The 19,737-nt window shown below is 40.7% G+C and overlaps 1 protein-coding gene across 1 annotated transcript in view; it reads left to right on the top strand.

The window, feature by feature from the left end:
• Nucleotides 1-19,737, top strand: part of lama1 (laminin, alpha 1) — a 60,393-nt gene that overhangs the window by 892 nt on the left and 39,764 nt on the right. Inside the window, exons 2-4 of the mRNA XM_061922498.1 lie at nt 1,706-1,831; nt 2,030-2,149; nt 18,019-18,189. Coding sequence (XP_061778482.1) covers nt 1,706-1,831; nt 2,030-2,149; nt 18,019-18,189 — 417 coding nt within the window. The remainder of the gene's footprint in view (nt 1-1,705; nt 1,832-2,029; nt 2,150-18,018; nt 18,190-19,737) is intronic.

The following is a 19,737-nucleotide window of genomic DNA, read 5'->3' as shown; positions in this document are numbered from 1 at the left end:
AACCCATTTATCATTTATTTATTTATTTAAATTGAAAGGGAAAGTTAAACTTAACATGAAATGATGTCACAAGAATATTGTAAACTCTAATAGCCTCTCTTAGAAGCAGTTTCCTGGTGTTGTTTAGCCGGCTAAGGTTGTGCATGTATTTGCTCTTTCACAATTCAGTTTTTGCTCATTTACCATTTTATTTTGCATTTTCCACACACTTAAAATCATCCTGTATACCTTTCTGACCAATTCGAGAAAAGAGCGATGTCACGTGGGTTGTTTATTCGTATGGGTGGGATCCAGCAACCCCAAAAGAGACAAGCGGTAGGAAATTGATGGATGGTTTCCAAACAACTACAGTAATAAAAATAAAGTAATACATATATTCAAAAATAAATATTACATGTATGTTATGAATAATTTAAACATATACTTTTAATATGTAAACCAAAAAAAGTGTGAGTTTTGTTTTCTCACAAAATGAGACACGTGAATTATAGGATAGGCAACTTACATGTCATCAGCTTCAAAATATTACCACATTCTATGTCAGGTCTTCTCAAATCATGGGCGCGGTGCAATGCCAGGGGAATATAGGCTTTATCAGTATCATTCAGTGTCATGCTTTGAAAAGCTGTGCATTACATAACATGCTCATTGTAGCTATTAAAGCTGACTTCATTGTTTTGATTAAAATTAAAATCAACACATCTTGTTTAATTCATTTTTTTGTAGGTTAAAATAATTAAATGTGTATATTGAGGTGATTTTATTTTTAAGTATCAAATGGTTCAAGTCGGTCAAGAAATATTTATAGTTTAAATAAGAATTAATTTTGTATTCATTTTCAGATGCACTTTAATATTTTCTGTTACAGACTAAAACAACGTTAATAAAGTTATCGGTTGTAAATTTGTTTTCTTTAATGTTAATAAAGATGCAATGTTATGCAGAAGTGAACTTCTAACAATTTTATAGACAAATGATACTATTCATAATCTCGGCGGCTAGTGGGGGTCACGAAAATGTTCAGTTTTAATTCAGTTTCAGTTTATTTCGAGCATGCATATGATTCATCACATATTTCCAGTTTTGTCATTACAGCATGTCCGAGAAGGAGGAGGAAGAAGCTGAGTTTATTTAATCCTACCCCTTTTCATGCCATAGCAATTGTATCCTATGTCCTTGTTCTCTGGAACATGACAGTGAACAAATAAATAATATACCATAGTAAGTAAAAAAATTATTAATACATAAATAATCTTTATCTCATCCATCCATCCATTTTCTACCACTTAATAGCTGGTGCCTATCTCAGCTACAACCGGGTGGAAGGCGGTGTACACCCTGGACAAGTCACCACATGATCGCAGGGCCAACACAGATGGACAGACAACATTCACACTCACATTCACGCACTAGGGCCAATTTAGTGTTGCCAATCAACCTATCCCCAAGTGCATGTCTTTGGAAGTGGGTGGAAGCCCACACATTCACAGGGAGGACATGCAAACTCCACACAGAAAGATCCTGAGCCCGGGATTGAACCCTGACTACTCAGGACCTTCGTATCGTGAGGCAGACACACTAACCCCTCTGCCACCATGAAGCCTATCTTTGTATCAATTAAAAAAAAAAAAAAAGGTTTCAAGATGTTCTGACACGCCCCTGCGTGTTCCGCTTAGACCACGACCACGTGCCTATACGGCTGCAGGCCAATCTGCAATCAGCGCACTGGGTCTAATGAGCCTCGACAGCATAAAGACCAACGCAGCTGACGATCTTGTGCTGGAACGTAGTTCTCTGTCTGACATAACCTCCGTCGCCTTGGATGTGAGCTGTGCACCTCACTTCCCTGGATCCCCCTCTGGACTCTGACTGCCTCCCTCGATCCTCAACACCTCGCTTTGGACACGGACCTCAGGACGCCTCTCTCTAGCCTCACGGACCTCCTGCTTGGATCTCGGACCTTCTTCAGCCCACCCTGTTTGGAATCTGACTGCCTCCCTTGATACTTGACCCCTCGCTTTGGACACAGACTTCAGGGCGCCTCTCTCCAGCCTCACGGACCTCCCGCTTGGATCTCGGACCTTCTTCTGCACAGCCCCTATGGACTTAATGGCCTTTCCAACCAACACGCACATACAACGACCTTCTGGTAATATCACATTGTTAATTCCTGCACATAGTCTTGCATGTAAACACATAGTAGCATACACACTCCAATCCCTCATCAAGCTCAATAAAATCCTGTTGAGCGATACTTCCTATGTCCTGCCATCTCCTTTCCCTGCCGTACAAAACATGTTCATCATAATTCTTGTTCTGTGTACTTTGTGAACACTTGTAGTTTGAACTGATAATACTGGTGCTTTGTTTTTCTTTGGTTAATCCGTTATGTATTATTCTTATTGATCTTTTTAGTAACACAGTCAGTGAATGAAGCGCACATTTTAGAGTTGTTTCCCCATATTTCTACACAATAACTCAGATATGGTAACACTAGTGAACCTCAGAGAATGTGAAGTGATTTTTGGTTTTGCTTTATTCATTATTGACGTGTTTTTTGGGGGGGGCTGACAAAAATAGCACTTGATTATAAGACAACAATATCAAATAGTGACTAAAGATAGTTACAAAAATGAAAGTAAGTTAAGTATATATTATGATCAATTCAATTGAATTCTAGATTGTCCCTAATGTCATGACTTTTTTTATTGACCATTGACTATTTTTTTTTATTATGGGACAAGCAAATGGTACTTTTTTGTCATTTATTGTTTGTCTTTAGTACACTAATGTATATATTTTAGGCCACTGGGTATTTGTTATATTGTTGCAAAAATATATATATATCTATTTCTATATTGGTCAGGAACTTCAGCTCTCACTGGATCGGTTCGGAGCCGAGTGTGAAGCGACTGGGATGAGAATCAGCACCTCCAAGTCCGAGTCCATGGTCCTCGCCCTCAAAAGGGTGGAGTGCCATCTCCAGGTTGGGGAGGAGACCCTGCCCCAAGTGGAGGAGTTCAAGTACCTAGGAGTCTTGTTCACGAGTGAGGGAAGAGTGGATCGTGAGATCAACAGGCGGATCGGTGCAGCGTCTTCAGTAATGCAGACACTGTGTCTATCCGTTGTGTAGAAGAAGGAGCTGAGCCGGAAGGCAAAGCTCTCAATTTACCGATCGATCTACGTTCCCATCCTCACCTGTGGTCATGAGCTTTGGGATAAGATCACGGGTACAAGCGGCCGAAATGAGTTTCCTCTGCTGGGTGGCGGGGTTCCCCCTTAGAGATAGGGTGAGAAGCTCTGTCATCCGGGAGGAGCTCAAAGTAAAGCCGCTGCTCCTCCACATCCAGAGGAGCCAGATGAGCTGGTTCAGGCATCTGGTCAGGATGCCACCCGAACGCCTCCCTAGGGATGTGTTTAGGGCACATCCGACTGGTAGGAGGCCACGGGGAAGACCCAGGACACGTTGGGAAGACTATGTCTCCCGGCTGGCCTGGGAACGCCTCGGGATCCCCCGGGAGGAGCTGGACGAAGTGGCTGGGGAGAAGGAAGTCTGGGCTTCCTTACTTAGGCTGCTGCCCCCGCGACCCGACCTCAGATAAGCGGAAGAAGATGGATGGATGGCTTGGGCTTTTGTTGGCAACTAAGGTTCGAATCTCGAGCAGAACAGAAAAGCAGTGACTGAACCAGACTGGTTACACAAGGTACTTCTGTCATAAAGAGGATGTATGACCACCGTTTTTGCAATACATTGCTAAAAAAAAAGCAGAGCGGTCTTATCATATAGAGCAGTGGTCCCCAACCACCGGCCCGCAGAATAATTTTTTATTCATTTTTATTTAAAAAAAAAAAAAAAAAAAAAATTTTTTTTTTTTCTAAAATTAAATCAACATAAAAAACACAATATACACTTACAATTAGTGCACCAACCACAAAAACCTCCCTTTTTCATGACAAAAACTTCCCTTTTTCATGACAAAGGAAAAAAAATATATATAAAAAAAGGATCCCCCCGGGTGGCGGGACAAATTATTAAGCGTTGACCGGTCCACGGATACAAAAAGGTTGGGGACCACTGATATAGAGGATCTTTGACTACAGTTTTGCAGTAGATTCTTAAAAACAGAAAAGCACCCCAGTCACATATATGATCTTTGACTGGCATTTATGCAGTAGATTCTTATCATGTTGGACCCGCTCGACATCCATTGCTTTCGGTCCCCTAGGGGGGGGGGGGGGGGGGGGGGGGGGGGGGGGGGTGCGCCCACATCTGAGGTCCTCTCCAAGGTTTCTCATAGTCAGCATTGTCACTGGCGTCCCACTGGATGTGAATTCTCCCTGCCCACTGGGTGTGAGTTTTCCTTGCCCTTTTGTGGGTTCTTCCGAGGATGTTGTAGTCGTAATGATTTGTGCAGTCCTTTGAGACATTTGTGATTTGGGGCTATATAAATAAACATTGATTGATTGATTGATTGATTAAAAACAGCAAAGCACTACTCTCATATACCGAATATGATATTTGACTGGGCCCTGCGATCAGATGGAAACTTGTCCAGGGTATACCCCGCCTTCCGCCCGATTGTAGCTGAGATAGGCGCCAGCGCCCCCCGCGACCCCAAAAGGGAATAAGCATTAGAAAATGGATGGATGGATGGATATTTGACTGGCATTTATGCAGGAGATTCTTAAAAACAGCAAAGTACTGCTGTCATATATATGATCTTTGACTGGTATTTATGCAGTAGATTCTTAAAAACAGCACATAACTCCTGTCATATTAGGGATCTTTTATTGTTGTTTTTGCAGTAGATTACTAAAAACAGCAAAGCACAACTGTCATATTAAGAAACTTTTATTGGAATTTTGCAGTAGACTATTAAACATAGTAATGCACTCCTTTCTTTTTAAGGATCTTTTATTGGCGTTTTTGCAGTAGATAACTAAAAACAGCAATGTACTGCTGTAATATTGAGGAGCTTTACTGCATTGTAATCTTTTGTTTTGTGATTGTGTCATGTTTTTGCCTGGACCCCAGGAAGAATAGTCTCCATTGCGGTGTAGACTAATGGGGATCCTTAATGAACTCAACTTACCTTGTACGAAGCTCTCTTTGAACCACATCTAAACTACTGTAATATCATCTGGTGTAACACCTTCCTTACCTACCTTCACAAATTAGAGTCCATGCAAAAGAAAATTATACGGGCCCTGTCATGGTCCAAGTTTAATGCCCCCACTCGTCATCTATTTCATAAATATCATCTCTTAAGACTGACAGAGTTCAATATTTATCAAAATGCTTGTTTAACCTATCAAGTCATTTACAAGCTGAATCTTAGGCTCTGTAGTTTGGTTCCTATCTACCATCCCCAGCATGCCCACAACACTCGTAACTTAGATCTGATAACAGGTAAACATTGTTTACTGGCTTGTACTGCTCACAGTGTCGTATGCAGGGGACCAAAGATTTGGAACCAGCTTAATGAGAGCCTCAGGATGCTGTATCCATTCTCCAACTTCAAAATGAAACTGAAAAATTACCTATTAACCACCTATCTTTAATGCCTCATTTGGGGTAGACTACTGTTGGGTTTTGCATGGTTGAATGAATGTATGTATGTATGTGTATGCTTGCTTTAGTACTGGACCGCTCGCCTGTGTATCGGTTGGGGACATCTCTACGCTGCTGATCCGCCTCCGCTTGGGATGGTTTCCTGTGGACGGGACTCTCGCTGCTGTCTTGGATCCGCTTTGAACTGAACTCTCGCGGCTGTGTTGGAGCCACTATGGATTGAACTTTCACAGTATCATGTTAGACCCGCTCGACATCCATTGCTTTCGGTCCCTTAGGGGGGGGGTTGCCCACATCTGAGGTCCTCTCCAAGGTTTCTCATAGTCAGCATTGTCACTGGCGTCCCACTGGATGTGAATTCTTCCTGCCCACTGGGTGTGAGTTTTCCTTGCCCTTTTGTGGGTTCTTCCGAGGATGTCGTAGTCGTAATGGTTTGTGCAGTCCTTCTGAGACATTTGTGATTTAGAGCTATATAAATAAACATTGATTGATTGATTGATTGGTACTATTATTTTGTGTTTATCATATAGCGTTGTTGTTGTTTTGTTTTTGTTTTTCGTTGTTGTGCTTGCTACCCTATTTGATCTTTCCATGTATATATTGTCCTTTGGACCCCCTGTCAAAAGCTTCTTCTAGCTTATTTGGGGGACCCTTTCACGTACCAACATCTTTAAATGATGATATGTACCACTATTGTAAATGTTATATGGTATTGTGAATAAACTTGTAAACTATAAACTAAACTAGAAACTAGAATCTATTGAAAGTGATCATAGTTTAGGAATTCAAGGCGTTCTAAGTTCCTAAACAATGATCACTTTCAATACGGAATATGTACTGAACTGTGCAATCTACTAATAAAAGTTTCAATCAATCAGTCAAACGCCGGTAATGTGGAAGCGACTGGGTGTTGGATGTTGCTGTCACCACTAGAGGGTGCTGCTGTTCATTTCTTCCAAGTTAAGTGAGTTCCCTGCACGTTTCCTTCCCCCAGTCTTAAGAAGGACAGGAAATTAAATTAGATTGGGTTCGATTCAACTTCAGTACCACTTTTATTCCTTCCTTTATGATCATCATTAATGTTACTTTTGAAATCAACAGGAACATTAGGTGTAATTCATTCAATGTCTGTGAAGTGAAGATTACTGGATGTTTATATTTGTTAGAAGAGACACACTAACAACATTGACCCCAGCTCCCCTTTACACCCTGACTAGATGGTATAATCCTGCCCCTCCCCTCCTCCACCCCCCCCCCCCATCTCACCCTGCATTGAAGTGAATGAATGAACTAGAGTCCAGCCCAGCACAGCCCAGCAGACTCACATTGGGATGCCTGCAACGACTCTGCAGCAACACATTCTTCTACTTCACTTCCACTTTTAAGTCCAGTTAACGCTGCCTAAGCCCGACTGGGGGGCCACCGCACATTCCACCGCCTGCTTGTGCATCACATCACACTCTTTTAATTCCACTTCTTGTGTTGCCATACTGCACGCACGAGGGGGGATGAAGTTGCTTCTGCTGTTGTTGCTGATGGAGCAAACTGCTTTCCCAGCAAAGAGGTGAGACATACTTCATTATTATTATTAGCAGGCAAACTATAAGGGGGGCACTTTGGTTTACTTGACAAAAGTCTAAAACCTTTCAGTAGCAAGAGAAAGTGTCTCAAAACTTTTGACTTGTAATAAATGTAACATTGGATATTTCCATTTAATGTATGTGAAATCAATATCTATATCAGGGGTGTCAAACTCATTTTAGCTCAGGGGCCGCATAGAGGAAAATCCATTCCCAAATGGGTCGGAATGGTAAAATCATGGCATGATAACTTCAAATAAAGACAACTCCAGGTTGTTTCCTTTGTTTTACTTTAGAAAAAAATAGTACAAGCACATTGTGAAAACGTACAAATCACAAATAATCCTCTGGAAAAAACACTTCAAGTTTGTTGAAAATTCTGAGGAAATGGTGCAGTTTCAAAAACACTGAGTTTAGATGTGGTCTCAGTTTATCCACAAAGCCAGGATTAAACTTTAAATCGCAGTCTTTCTGGGATTGAATAAAAAACATGTAAACTCTTCAAGGTATCAAACACCTCCTTTGTTATGTGCATGTATCAATCCAGAGTTAACGCAACAAACCGTGAGAATCGGAGGTTAAAACTATTTAAAAGGGTTAAGTTTTCTCACTATATTTTCATACCTTAGTTGGCGCCTTGTCGTGGTGGTAATCCTAGAACCCATTGGTAGAACACCTTATTTCACCAATCTGGTCCTTGTGCCGCCTCTAATGGCTCTGATATTCCGAAGCGTTTTGGGTGTATAGAAAATAGTTTTATCCATCTATTATTATTATTAATGTTATTTTTATGGAAAAAGGACGACAACGAGGCATCTTGCAATGGTAAAAGTTGATTGTCAAGACAAAAAATGATTTTCAAGGTAAAAGTTGATTTTCAAGACAAAAAATGATTTTCAAGGTAAAAGTTGATTATCCGAGTACACAAGATACTACCGTCTAATCTTAAAACCCACACAAAGACATTATTGGGGAGTAAGGGTGCCAAATAACAATGTGTTTGAAGTCGAGGACCACAAAACGGCAGGTTTTAAGTTTCCACGCTTTACTTTGTACCTCTTGCTGGTCCTAACAGAATTGCTATTGTGACATCCAGCGGACACATTCAGAACAGCAGCTTCTTTCATTAAATAAAAAAAAAAGGCAACTGATTTTAATACTTGGCAAACTCATCAGGCGGGCCGCATAAAACCTGTTGGCGGGCCGGGTCCGGCCCACCGGCCGTATGTTTGACACCCCTGGTCTATATGGTAATAAAAACATATCATGTACACTACAGGTCAAAAGGTTAGACACTTTATTATTAAATAGCAAAAAAAAAGGTTTCATCATATATTTATTATTACAAGAGGGTGAAAAAGCTTTAAGGAGATTTTTATGGAGGTTCATTTTTGTCCTAATTACGAAAGTAGTTTTTTTTGAAAATGACCTTATGTTGCTGAATTTTTTCTCGCTTGATTTTTTTTTACATCAACTTATGTTGACAATTTAATTGATTAACCGTGCAAATTCAGTTTGTTAAAATACAGTGTTTTAAAAGTCAGTGTGGGCAGCACGGTGGAACAGGGGTTAGTGCAGGGGTAGGGAACATATGGCTCTCGAGCCAGATGTGGCTCTTTTGATGACAGCATCTGGCTCTCAGATAAATCTTAGCTGACATTGCGTAACACAATAAGTAATGAATAATTCCCCCAGTAATCACAATCTTAAAAAATAATGTTCAAAGTATAAAACCATTCTTGTTATGATCCGCTCCCCGGATCATACCATATTCTAGTTTTGTTCCGTTTTTGTGTCATATTCTGTTTATGTTTGACTTCCTTAGTTCCTGTTTGTTCTGTCACCATGGTTTCATATTAGTTCCACCCAGTACTCGCTGTTGACACACATCTGTTTCTCTTGATTACTACCTTATTTAAGCCTGCCCTTTTTGTTCAGTCTTTCTCGCATCCTAATTTTGCTTACATGCAACAAGTGACGTCTGCTATTCCATGTTTCTACTCGCTAGCTTTCACGCTACGCCTTGTCTATCTCTAGCTCTCATGCTAGTAGTTTTTGTTTTCCTTTTTTGTGCCCTTGTGCCAGTTTTTCTGTTCATAGTCTGTTTTGTTAGTTAAATAAATCTTTGTTTCTTACCGTACGCTGTGTTCGAGCCCGACTGCATTCTTGGAAGAATGAATCCGGTATCACTATGCCCAGCAAACGTTACAATTCTCATGCATTTTAATCCATCCATCCATTTTCTACCGCACCTGTTCAAGAAGTTGCATTGATGGTAAGAAGTATTTTAAGTATTATTGATTAGCTTCAGAATAACAATGTTATTAAAAATAATAAAATACTTATACTCTAAAAATGTTGGTCTTACTTAAAAATACATTCATTTAGTTGTATTCAGTGTTAAAAAATATTTCATGGCTCTTACAGAAATACATTTTAAAATATTTGGCTTTAATGGCTCCCTCAGCCAGAAAGGTTCCCGACCCATGTGCATGTGCCTCACAATACGAAAGTCCTGAGTAGTCCTGGGTTCGATCCTGCGCTAGGGATTTTTCTGTGTGGAGTTTGCATGTTCTCCCTGTGACTGCGTGGGTTCCCTCCGGGTACTCCGGCTTCCTCCCACTTCCAAAGACATGCACCTGGGGATAGGTTGATTGGCAACACTAAATTGGACCTAGTGTGTGAATGTGACTGTGAATGTTGTCTGTCTATCTGTGTTGGCCCTGCGATGAGGTAGCGACTTGTCCAGGGTGTACACCACCTTCCGCAAGAATGCAGCTGAGATAGGCACCAGCGCCCCCCGTGAACCCCAAAAGGGACAAGTGGTAGAAAATGGATGGAAAAGTCAGTGTATAAAATTTAATAGCAAAAAATTATGTGTATTTTTTTTTTTTTTTAATTCATCCGTCCATCTATTTTCTACCGCTTGTCTCTTATGGGGTCGTGGGGTGTGCTGGAATCTATCCCAGCTGCACATGGACAGAAGGCAGTGTACACCATGGACAAGTCGCCACCTAGATAGACAGTTGCTTCAAAACTCACCTCATTGGCTGATTCTGAGACAGGATTGATTGCTTTTTAAAGGCCTATAGATTTTCTTATTCAAACGGGGATAGCAGGTCCATTTTATGTGTCATACTTGATCATTTTGCGATATCGCCATATTTTTGCTGAAAGAATTTAGTAGAGAACATCCGCGATAAAGTACGCAACTTTTGGTGCTGATAAAAAAGCCGTGCCTTTACCGTAAGTCGCAGTCGATGACGTCGCAAGGGTGAGGGCTCCTCACATCCTCACATTGTTTTTAATGGGAGCCTCCAGCAGCAAGAGCTATTCAGACCGAGAAAATTACAATTTCCCCATTAATTTGAGCGAGGATGAAAGATTTGTGGATGATGATATTGATAGCGAAGGACTAGAAAAAAATAAATAAATAAAGTAAAAAAAAAAAAGGCGATTGCAGATGTTTTTAGACACATTATTAGGATAATTCTGGGAAGTCCCTTATCTTTCTATTGTGTTGCTAGTGTTTTAGTGAGTTTAATAGTACCTGATAGTCGGAGGTGTGTGTCCACGGGTGTCTTGAGGCCAGTGTCTGAGGGAAGTCACGGCAGATACAAGGACGGCGCAAACTCCACAGATCTCCAGTAAGAGGCGACTTTTTAACACAATTTTCTCACCGAAACCTGCCACTTGACAAGTGGTTGGGAACCATGTTCGCTTGACCGCTCTGATCCATAGTAAAGCTTCACCTCCGGGAATTTTAAACAAGGAATCACCGTGTGTTTGTATGGCTAAAGGCTAAAGCTTCCAACTCCATCTTTCTACTTTGACTTCTCCATTATTAATTGAACAAATTGCAAAAGATTCAGCAACACAGATATCCAGAATACTGTTTAATTGCGCGATGAAAAGAGACGACTTTTAGCTGCAAATAGTGCTGCGCTAATATTTCCTGACAGTCCGTGACGTCACACGGACGCGTCATCAATCCGCGATGTTTTCAACAAGTAACTTCGCGGGAAATTTAAAATTGCAATTTAGTAAACTAAAAAGGCCGTATTGGCATGTGTTGCAATGTTAATATTTCATCATTGATATATAAACTATCAGACTGCGTGGTCGGTAGTAGTGGGTTTCAGTAGGCCTTTAAGTGGGTCTAAAGTTATGAAGTAACAAATATTCCTGCAGTGAACTGTGCAGCTGTGATAGGCTCCAACACCCCTCATGACCCCTAAAGGGACAAGCGGTAGGAAATGGATGGATGGATATTCCTGCGCTGAATTTTTAGACACTGATTTTTTTTTACACTGAATTTTAACCAACTCATTATTGTTAAAGTTTCACTCATACATTTTTATGCAATTAAATTTTCAGCATTACTCGATGTTAACAAAAATCGTTTCGCAAAATTCAGATTGCAAAAAATTCCATTACATAAATTCAGTGTTCAAAAAAAGCTTTCCTAAAAAGACACTCGTTAACATCCATATATTTTACTCAAGTTAAAGTTACAAGTGGCTAATAGATACTTTTGCTTCAAACCATGTTTTCAATAAAGCAGCATTTTATATATTATGGAAATATACTAAAACAAATGAATTATTCCGGCATTCTAGTCACTGCCGTTGTGTCCTTGGGCAAGACACTTTACTCACCTGCTCCCAGTGCCACCCACACTGGTTTAAATGTAACTTATATAGTGGGTTTCCATCCATCCATCCATTTTCTTCCGCTTATCCGAGGTCGGGTCGCGGGGGCAGCAGCCTAAGCAGGGAACCCCAGACTTTCCTCTACGCAGCCACTTCGTCCAGCTCTTCCCGGGGGATCCCGAGGCATTCCCAGGCCAGCCGGGAGACATAGTCTATTCCACTATGTAAAAGGGAATAAGCAGTAGAAAATGGATGGATGGATGGACTATGTAAAAGCGCTTTGAGTCAATAGAGAAAAGCGCTGTATAAATATAATTCAATTCACTTCACAAATGCACTTATAAAATGCAACAACATTATATGTAGTAGGAGAGACTAAAGTACAAATTAACCCAGATTGAGACACAATTGAAATGTGGGTGGTTGATGAGCCTATTGTGTATCTCTCTGGTGTCACTCATGAATGCAGCTGTCTGGTTTTATGTTGGTTTATGTCTGTGTTTTTATTTGTATTTATTCATTCTTTTTTTTTTTGTTGCTTTTTTTGGGGGGACAGCATTTGATGTATTTTTTTTGCTATTTTTGTCAATTATTGTGTCTAAAACGGAATAAACAAACAGTACACCTATATCACAGTAGAAGAACATACACGCAACAGTTTCAATGTGTATTGTTTTTCAAAGTATTTATATTTTAAACTTGAGTAAAAGAAGAATAACATATTTTCAACCAGCACAAACACACACAAGAAAATGATTTGAATTGTCTGATGCACGCGAGGGAAGTGACCGCGTTCTTGACCTGGAACACAACATTGCTGTTTAGTCTTTTTGAGATGCAACACATGGCTACAAAAATGATAATAATTCCCATAATCACTGCTCACAGCCAATGGAGTTAAATAGTTGGGTGTGTTCGATAAAGTATATCCATGTTATGTACAACAGTGGTTCTCAACCTTTATTCAGTGATGTACCCCTGTGAACATTTTTTTAATTCAAGTACCCCCTATTCAGAGCAAAGCATTTATGGTTGAAAAAAAGAGATAAAGAAATAAAATACAGCACTATGTCATCAGTTTCTGATTTATTAAATTGTAAAACACTGCAAAATATTGCTCATTTGTAGTGGTCTTTCTTGAACTATTTTGTAAAAAAGATATAAAAATAACTAAAAACTTGTTGAAAAATAAACAAGTGATTCAATTATAAATAAAGATTTCTACACATAGAAGTAATCATCAACTTAACATGCCCTCTTTGGGGATTGTAATAGAGATCCATCTGGATTCATCAACTTCATTCTAAACAAGTCTTCACACAAAAAGAAATCTTTAACATCAATATTTATGGAACATGTCCACAAAAAATCGAGCTCTCAACACTGAATATTGCATTGTTGCATTTCTTTTCACAATTTGTGAACTTACATTCATATTTTGTTGAAGTTTTATTCAATAAATATATTTAAGAAGGATTTTTGAATTGTTGCTATTTTTAGAATATTTAAAAAAAATCTCATGTACCCCTTGGCATACCTTCAAGTACCCCCATTTGAGAACCACTGATGTACAGTATGTGTATTGAAATCTGACTAATACATCATAAGGGTATTGAACACCTTAAGGTGAACTGACTTGAAATTTCTCGCACAGTCCAAACTTTAGGGTGTTTGTCGGAGGACTGTCCCCAAACACACAATTTGTGGCGTGCTGGGAAACACACAAAGTGTTTGTGTGTGTGTGATAATTAGTGTTAACAATCTCACTCCACCCCCGACACACACACATAAAAACAAAAGCAGACCCCCACTCCCGCCGTCCCCAAGGCTCCAGACTCCTCAATACATCTGTGTGTGTGTGTGTGTGTGTGTGTGTGTGCGTGTCTGTGTGTGCGTGTCTGTGTGTGTGTGTGTGTGTGTGTGTGTGTGTGTGTGTGTGTGTGTGTGTGTGTGTGTGTGTGTGTGTGTGTGTGTGTGTGTGAGAGAGACCACCCAGATGCTATCACACCTTCACAGCTGTGCCCACAAAACACTGAAAGTGTTGTCTGTCTTTCAATTACATTCTGCACTTTAATCAAGAGTGGAGGTTGGAAAAATCCTTGAAGATAGATATGAAACAATGAGGCCATGTCAAGGTAAATGACATTCTATGGTGCTCTGTGGTTAAAATGCCTTGAAAGGCAGACTATCATACTTGTAAAATGGATGTCCTAAAAGTGTTATAATTGTCAGACAAATGCTCAATGAGTTATGGGAAATTAGTTAGGTGTCCCTGTAAAGATGCCGGCCATGTTTTTTTAACTACATTTAACCTAGCATTTATTTGTGTTGTGTAGTAGCAGGTAACAATTATCAGGTAAATCTATTAACCGCAGTAAAAATCCCGATGGTTAGTAGTACCGTTTCCAATTTGGATTATCCTTCAATCGTGATTAATCACCACAAGTGCTGTGTATTTCGTTCAGAAATAGCTACCACGCTAATTTCTAGCTAGCTTAGATGCTAGCATGAATACAAAACCCATTAACGTTGGTGAAAATATTTCAAAGTGTGTGTAAAGTGCTTTTTGTGAGCATTCAACAATACCGCGATAATAATGATATTCGTGATAATTTTGGTTACAATTAGCGCTGGGCGATATGGCCTTTTTTAAATATCTCTATATTTTTAGGCCATGTCACAATACACGATATATATCTCAATATTTTGCCTTAGCCCTGAATGAACACTTGATGCATATAATCACAGCAATTTGGTGATTCTATGTGTCTACATTAAAACATTCGTGTCCATAAAGCATTAATATATGCTAATTTTGAACTTTCATGCAGAGAAGGAAATCACAACTAAGTCAATTGACCAAAAGTGTATTTATTAAACAGTTATCAAGCAGTGGCACAAATATTCATATAATTCGAACACAGAAAGTGCAAGATTGTCTGAGACATTTTTAAAACAAGCTATTAATGCACTTTTTGTGCATGGTGTCGCTAAGATGACATATCAAAACAACACTATGTTAAAGTGCACTTTTTGTACAGAACGCCACTACAATAGTTTAAAACAAATAAAGTGCACTTTTGTGCATGATGTCGCACAAGATATTTTATTAAGTGTCAAATAAAAATGAGCAGCATTATAGGAAATCAAATAATGTTCTTTCTTCGCTATGTAGTAGGTTACTGCGGACATTATCTCCTTTTGTTGTTGACTATTTTTTTCATACGGTGTTGATCTGGAAATCTGTGCCTCGGGATTTTGATGGTGTGTGGCACCGGATGGAGATGTTGAAATGCAGAGTAAGCACTCTTCATTATCTTGCAGGTGACTTTTCAAATGATGCTACATATATAGCAGTAATGCTGCTTTTGGTAGCAACGCTTTTGCCCCACACTTTTTGTGAGCATTCAACAACACCGTGATAATGATATCTGTGATAATTTTTGTTACCATCACCGTGATATGACATTTTTATACTGTTACATTAGGGCTGGGTGATATGGCCTTTATTTAATATCTCTATATTTTTAGGCCATATCGCTATACAAGATATATATCTCGATATTTTGCCTTAGTCTTGAATTAACACTTGATACATATAATCACACCAGAATGATTATTCTATGTGTCTACTTTAAAACATTCTTGAACTTTCATGCAGAGAGGGAAATCACAACCAAGTCAATTGACCAAAACTGTATTTATTAAACAGTTATTAAGCAGTGGCACAAACATTTATGTCATTCCAAAACAGAAAGTACAAGATTGTCAAAGACATTTTAAAACAAGCGATGAGTGCACTTTTGCAAAAACACTAAATTAAAGTGCACTTTTTGTACAGAACGCCACTACAATAGTTTAAAACAAATAAAGTGCACTTTTGTGCATGATGTCACACAAGATATTTCAATAACGGTCAAATAAAAATCCATCCATCCATCCATCCATCATCTTCCGCTTATCCGAGGTCGGGTCGCGGGGGCAACAGCCTAAGCAGGGAAACCCAGACTTCCCTCTCCCCAGCCACTTCGTCTAGCTCTTCCCGGGGGATCCCGAGGCGTTCCCAGGCCAGCCGGGAGACATAGTCTTCCCAACGTGTCCTGGGTCTTCCCCGTGGCCTCCTACCGGTTGGACGTGCCCTAAACACCTCCCTAGGGAGGCGTTCGGGTGGCATCCTGACCAGATGCCCGAACTACCTCATCTGGCTCCTCTCGATGTGAAGGAGCAGCGGCTTTACTTTGAGTTCCTCCCGGCAGAGGACTACTCCCGGCAGAGCTTCTCACCCTATCTCTAAGGGAGAGCCCCACCACACGGCGGAGGAAACTCATTTCGGCCGCTTGTACCCGTGATCTTATCCTTTCGGTCATGACCCAAAGCTCATGACCATAGGTGAGGATGGGAACGTAGATCGACCGGTAAATTGAGAGCTTTGCCTTCCGGCTCAGCTCCTTCTTCACCACAACGGATCGGTACAACGTCCGCATTACTGAAGACGCCGCACCGATCCGCCTGTCGATCTCACGATCCACTCTTCCCTCACTCGTGAACAAGACTCCTAGGTACTTGAACTCCTCCACTTGGGGCAGGGTCTCCTCCCCAACCCGGAGATGGCACTCCACCCTTTTCCGGGCGAGAACCATGGAGTCGGACTTGGAGGTGCTGATTCTCATTCCGGTCGCTTCACACTCGGCTGCGAACCGATCCAGCGAGAGCTGAAGATCCCGGTCAGATGAAGCCATCAGGACCACATCATCTGCAAAAAGCAGAGACCTAATCCTGCGGTTACCAAACCGGAACCCCTCAACGCCTTGACTGCGCCTAGAAATTCTGTCCATAAAAATTATGAACAGAATCGGTGACAAAGGACAGCCTTGGCGGAGTCCAACCCTCACTGGAAATGTGTTCGACTTACTGCCGGCAATGCGGACCAAGCTCTGGCACTGATCGTACAGGGAACGGACTGCCACAATAAGACAGTCCGATACCCCATACTCTCTGAGCACTCCCCACAGGACTTCCCGAGGGACACGGTCGAATGCCTTCTCCAAGTCCACAAAGCACATGTAGACTGGTTGGGCAAACTCCCATGCACCCTCAAGAACCCTGCCGAGAGTATAGAGCTGGTCCACAGTTCCACGACCAGGACGAAAACCACACTGTTCCTCCTGAATCCGAGGTTCGACTATCCGACGTAGCCTCCTCTCCAGTACACCTGAATAAACCTTACCGGGAAGGCTGAGGAGTGTGATCCCACGATAGTTGGAACACACCCTCCGGTCCCCCTTCTTAAAGAGAGGAACCACCACCCCGGTCTGCCAATCCAGAGGTACCGCCCCCGATGTCCACGCGATGCTGCAAAGTCTTGTCAACCAAGACAGCCAAATAAAAATGAGCTGCATAATAGGAAAACAAATAGTGTATGTCCTTCGCTATGTCTTAAGTTCCTGCGGACGTTATCTCCTTCTGTTGTAGACTATTTTTTTCATACCTTGATGATCTGGAAATGGTTGCCTCGGCATTTTGTTGATGTGGCACCGAACGGAGATGTTGACATGCAGAGTTTCAAGCCCTCTACATTCTCTAGCGGGTGCCTTTTCAAATGCTAATTTTTGTAGCAACACTTTTGCCCAACACTTGACAAATTATGGTCTGCTCGACATATTCCCACTTGAAGCCAGACCACCTCCAGGCGATGGACTCCCTGCTGTTTTTCTTGGGAATTAATTCTTCTTTCATTGTTACCAGATTCGCACCTTCTTTCTCTCGTATTACCGCTTAAACCACAGCTACCTCTCTGTATGTGACGTATGTAAGAAGGTGCGCTTGCTGTCTGTGATAAGGAGACACTAGAAGGAGTGGGAAGAGTCTGTAGTGAATGCCAGCAGCTAAAAGCAACTGGATGAAAACGTATACTCCAATATCACGATATAGTCATTTTCTAAATCGCATAGAGATAAACCTCTGATATATCGAGTATATCGGTATATCGACCAGCCCTATGTTACATCCCTAGAGTGTGTGTCTAGCCTACCTTTCATACAGAACCCTTTGCCTTTAAAATGTCACATGTAGATCATATTATGACCACAGGGAGAACAAGCAAGAAAACTGAAGGAATAAATAATAAAATGAAAAAAAAGATGAATTGAAATAGTTGAGGCAGAGCTACGCTATCTAGCTCAAAGATGCTAACTGCTAGTTCCTTGTCATTCAGGTTTGTTCCCAGCAATTTTGAACCTGGCCAGCAATGCAGACATCTCAAGCAACGCCACATGTGGAGACCCCGAACCGCAAGTTTACTGCAAACTAGTGGAACACGTTCCGGGAAGGTTAATCAAGAACCCTCACTGTCCAAAATGTGACGCCAACTCCATTCTGTCCAAAGGTACGTCAAAAGCTCGAACTGTACGGTATCAGGGATGTGTAAGTCGTGAACTAGTCATTCAAAACTCTCCGTTTACTCGTTTACTTACCACGAGCTGTATTTAACCTATAAAAACCTTAGTGGCCACATGTGTGGACAGCACCTTTTAGCTCTTATTTCCAAAATTGTGTACACTCCTGAATTGGGGTCTTGTTCCCACTTATGGACACTTATACTGCCATCTGGTGGTGTCAGAAGAGTATAACATACAATGGAATTTGGAAAAAAAAGGGTAAAAATTAAAATTAGCATGTCACTACACATGAAGTACACTTTTGTTACTTATGGACTAAGTACATCATATAAAAATATTATTTTTAGTTTTTATTTTAATTAGGGTCCAATAAGCCCAAATAGCAAAGAGAAATAAAAAAATCAAGTAAAAAAACTGCTTGGGCCTTAAGAGGTTAAATGGGAAACCGGGTAATATGTCACTAATTCTGCAAATGTATGCACTTTTGTAAATGCATTTGTGTAACTCTGTTAGCTCACAAAACAAACAATTTACTCGTTTTACTGACTCACAAGTTTTCAGAAAGTTGAGTTTCCCTGACATACATTTGAACCGATACAGTACCAATTCCCAGTACTTGAGTACTCAATGGTACCATCCATCCATCCATCCATTTTCTACCGCTTATTCCCTTTCGGGGTCGCGGGGGGCGCTGGCGCCTATCCCAGCTACAATCGGGCGGAAGGCGGGGTACACCCTGGATAAGTCGCCACCTCATCACAGGGCCAACATAGATAGACACACAACATTCACACTCACATTCACACACTAGGGCCAATTTAGTGTTGCCAATCAACCTATCCCCAGGTGCATGTCTTTGGAGGTGGGAGGAAGCCGGAGTACCCGGAGGGAACCCACGCATTCACGGGGAGAACATGCAAACTCCACACAGAAAGATCCTCAGCCTGGAATTGAACCCAGGACTGCAGGGCCTTCGTATTGTGAGGCAGACGCACTAACCCCTCTGCCACCGTGAAGCCCCTCAATGGTACCAATTTTTTGTATTTTTGTGTGTGTTAATAAATATTAATTGCTTTTGATAATAAAATCTAAATTTTTATCGCAACATTTAAAAATGAGCTGAATATTATACCTGCTATCTAATTGTTGTATTATCCTGTTTCTGGGTCTCATTTGCAATGACATAAAGTTGCAAGTCCAAGATGTTAGGTGGTAGTAATGTATAGTTTATGGCAGTGGTTCTCAACCTTTTTTCAGTTATGAAATGTGAAAACATTTTTTTAATTCAAATAGCCCCTAATCAGAGCAAAGCATTTTTGGTTGGAAAAAAAGAGATAAAAAAGTAAAATACAGCACTATGTCATCAGTTTCTGATTTATTAAATTGTATAACAGTGCAAAATATTGCTCATTTGTAGTGGTCTTTCTTGAAGTATTTGGAAAAAAAGATCTAAAAATAACAAAAAACTTGTTGAAAAATAAACACGTGATTCAATTATAAATAAAGATTTCAACTTAAAGTTCCCTCTTTGGGGA

Source organism: Nerophis ophidion, linkage group LG15 (assembly GCF_033978795.1).
Source record: "Nerophis ophidion isolate RoL-2023_Sa linkage group LG15, RoL_Noph_v1.0, whole genome shotgun sequence".
NCBI classification, from domain to species: Eukaryota; Metazoa; Chordata; class Actinopteri; order Syngnathiformes; family Syngnathidae; genus Nerophis; species Nerophis ophidion.
Note: the sequence above shows the minus strand (reverse complement) of the source record. Positions and strands in the feature narration are given on the sequence as shown.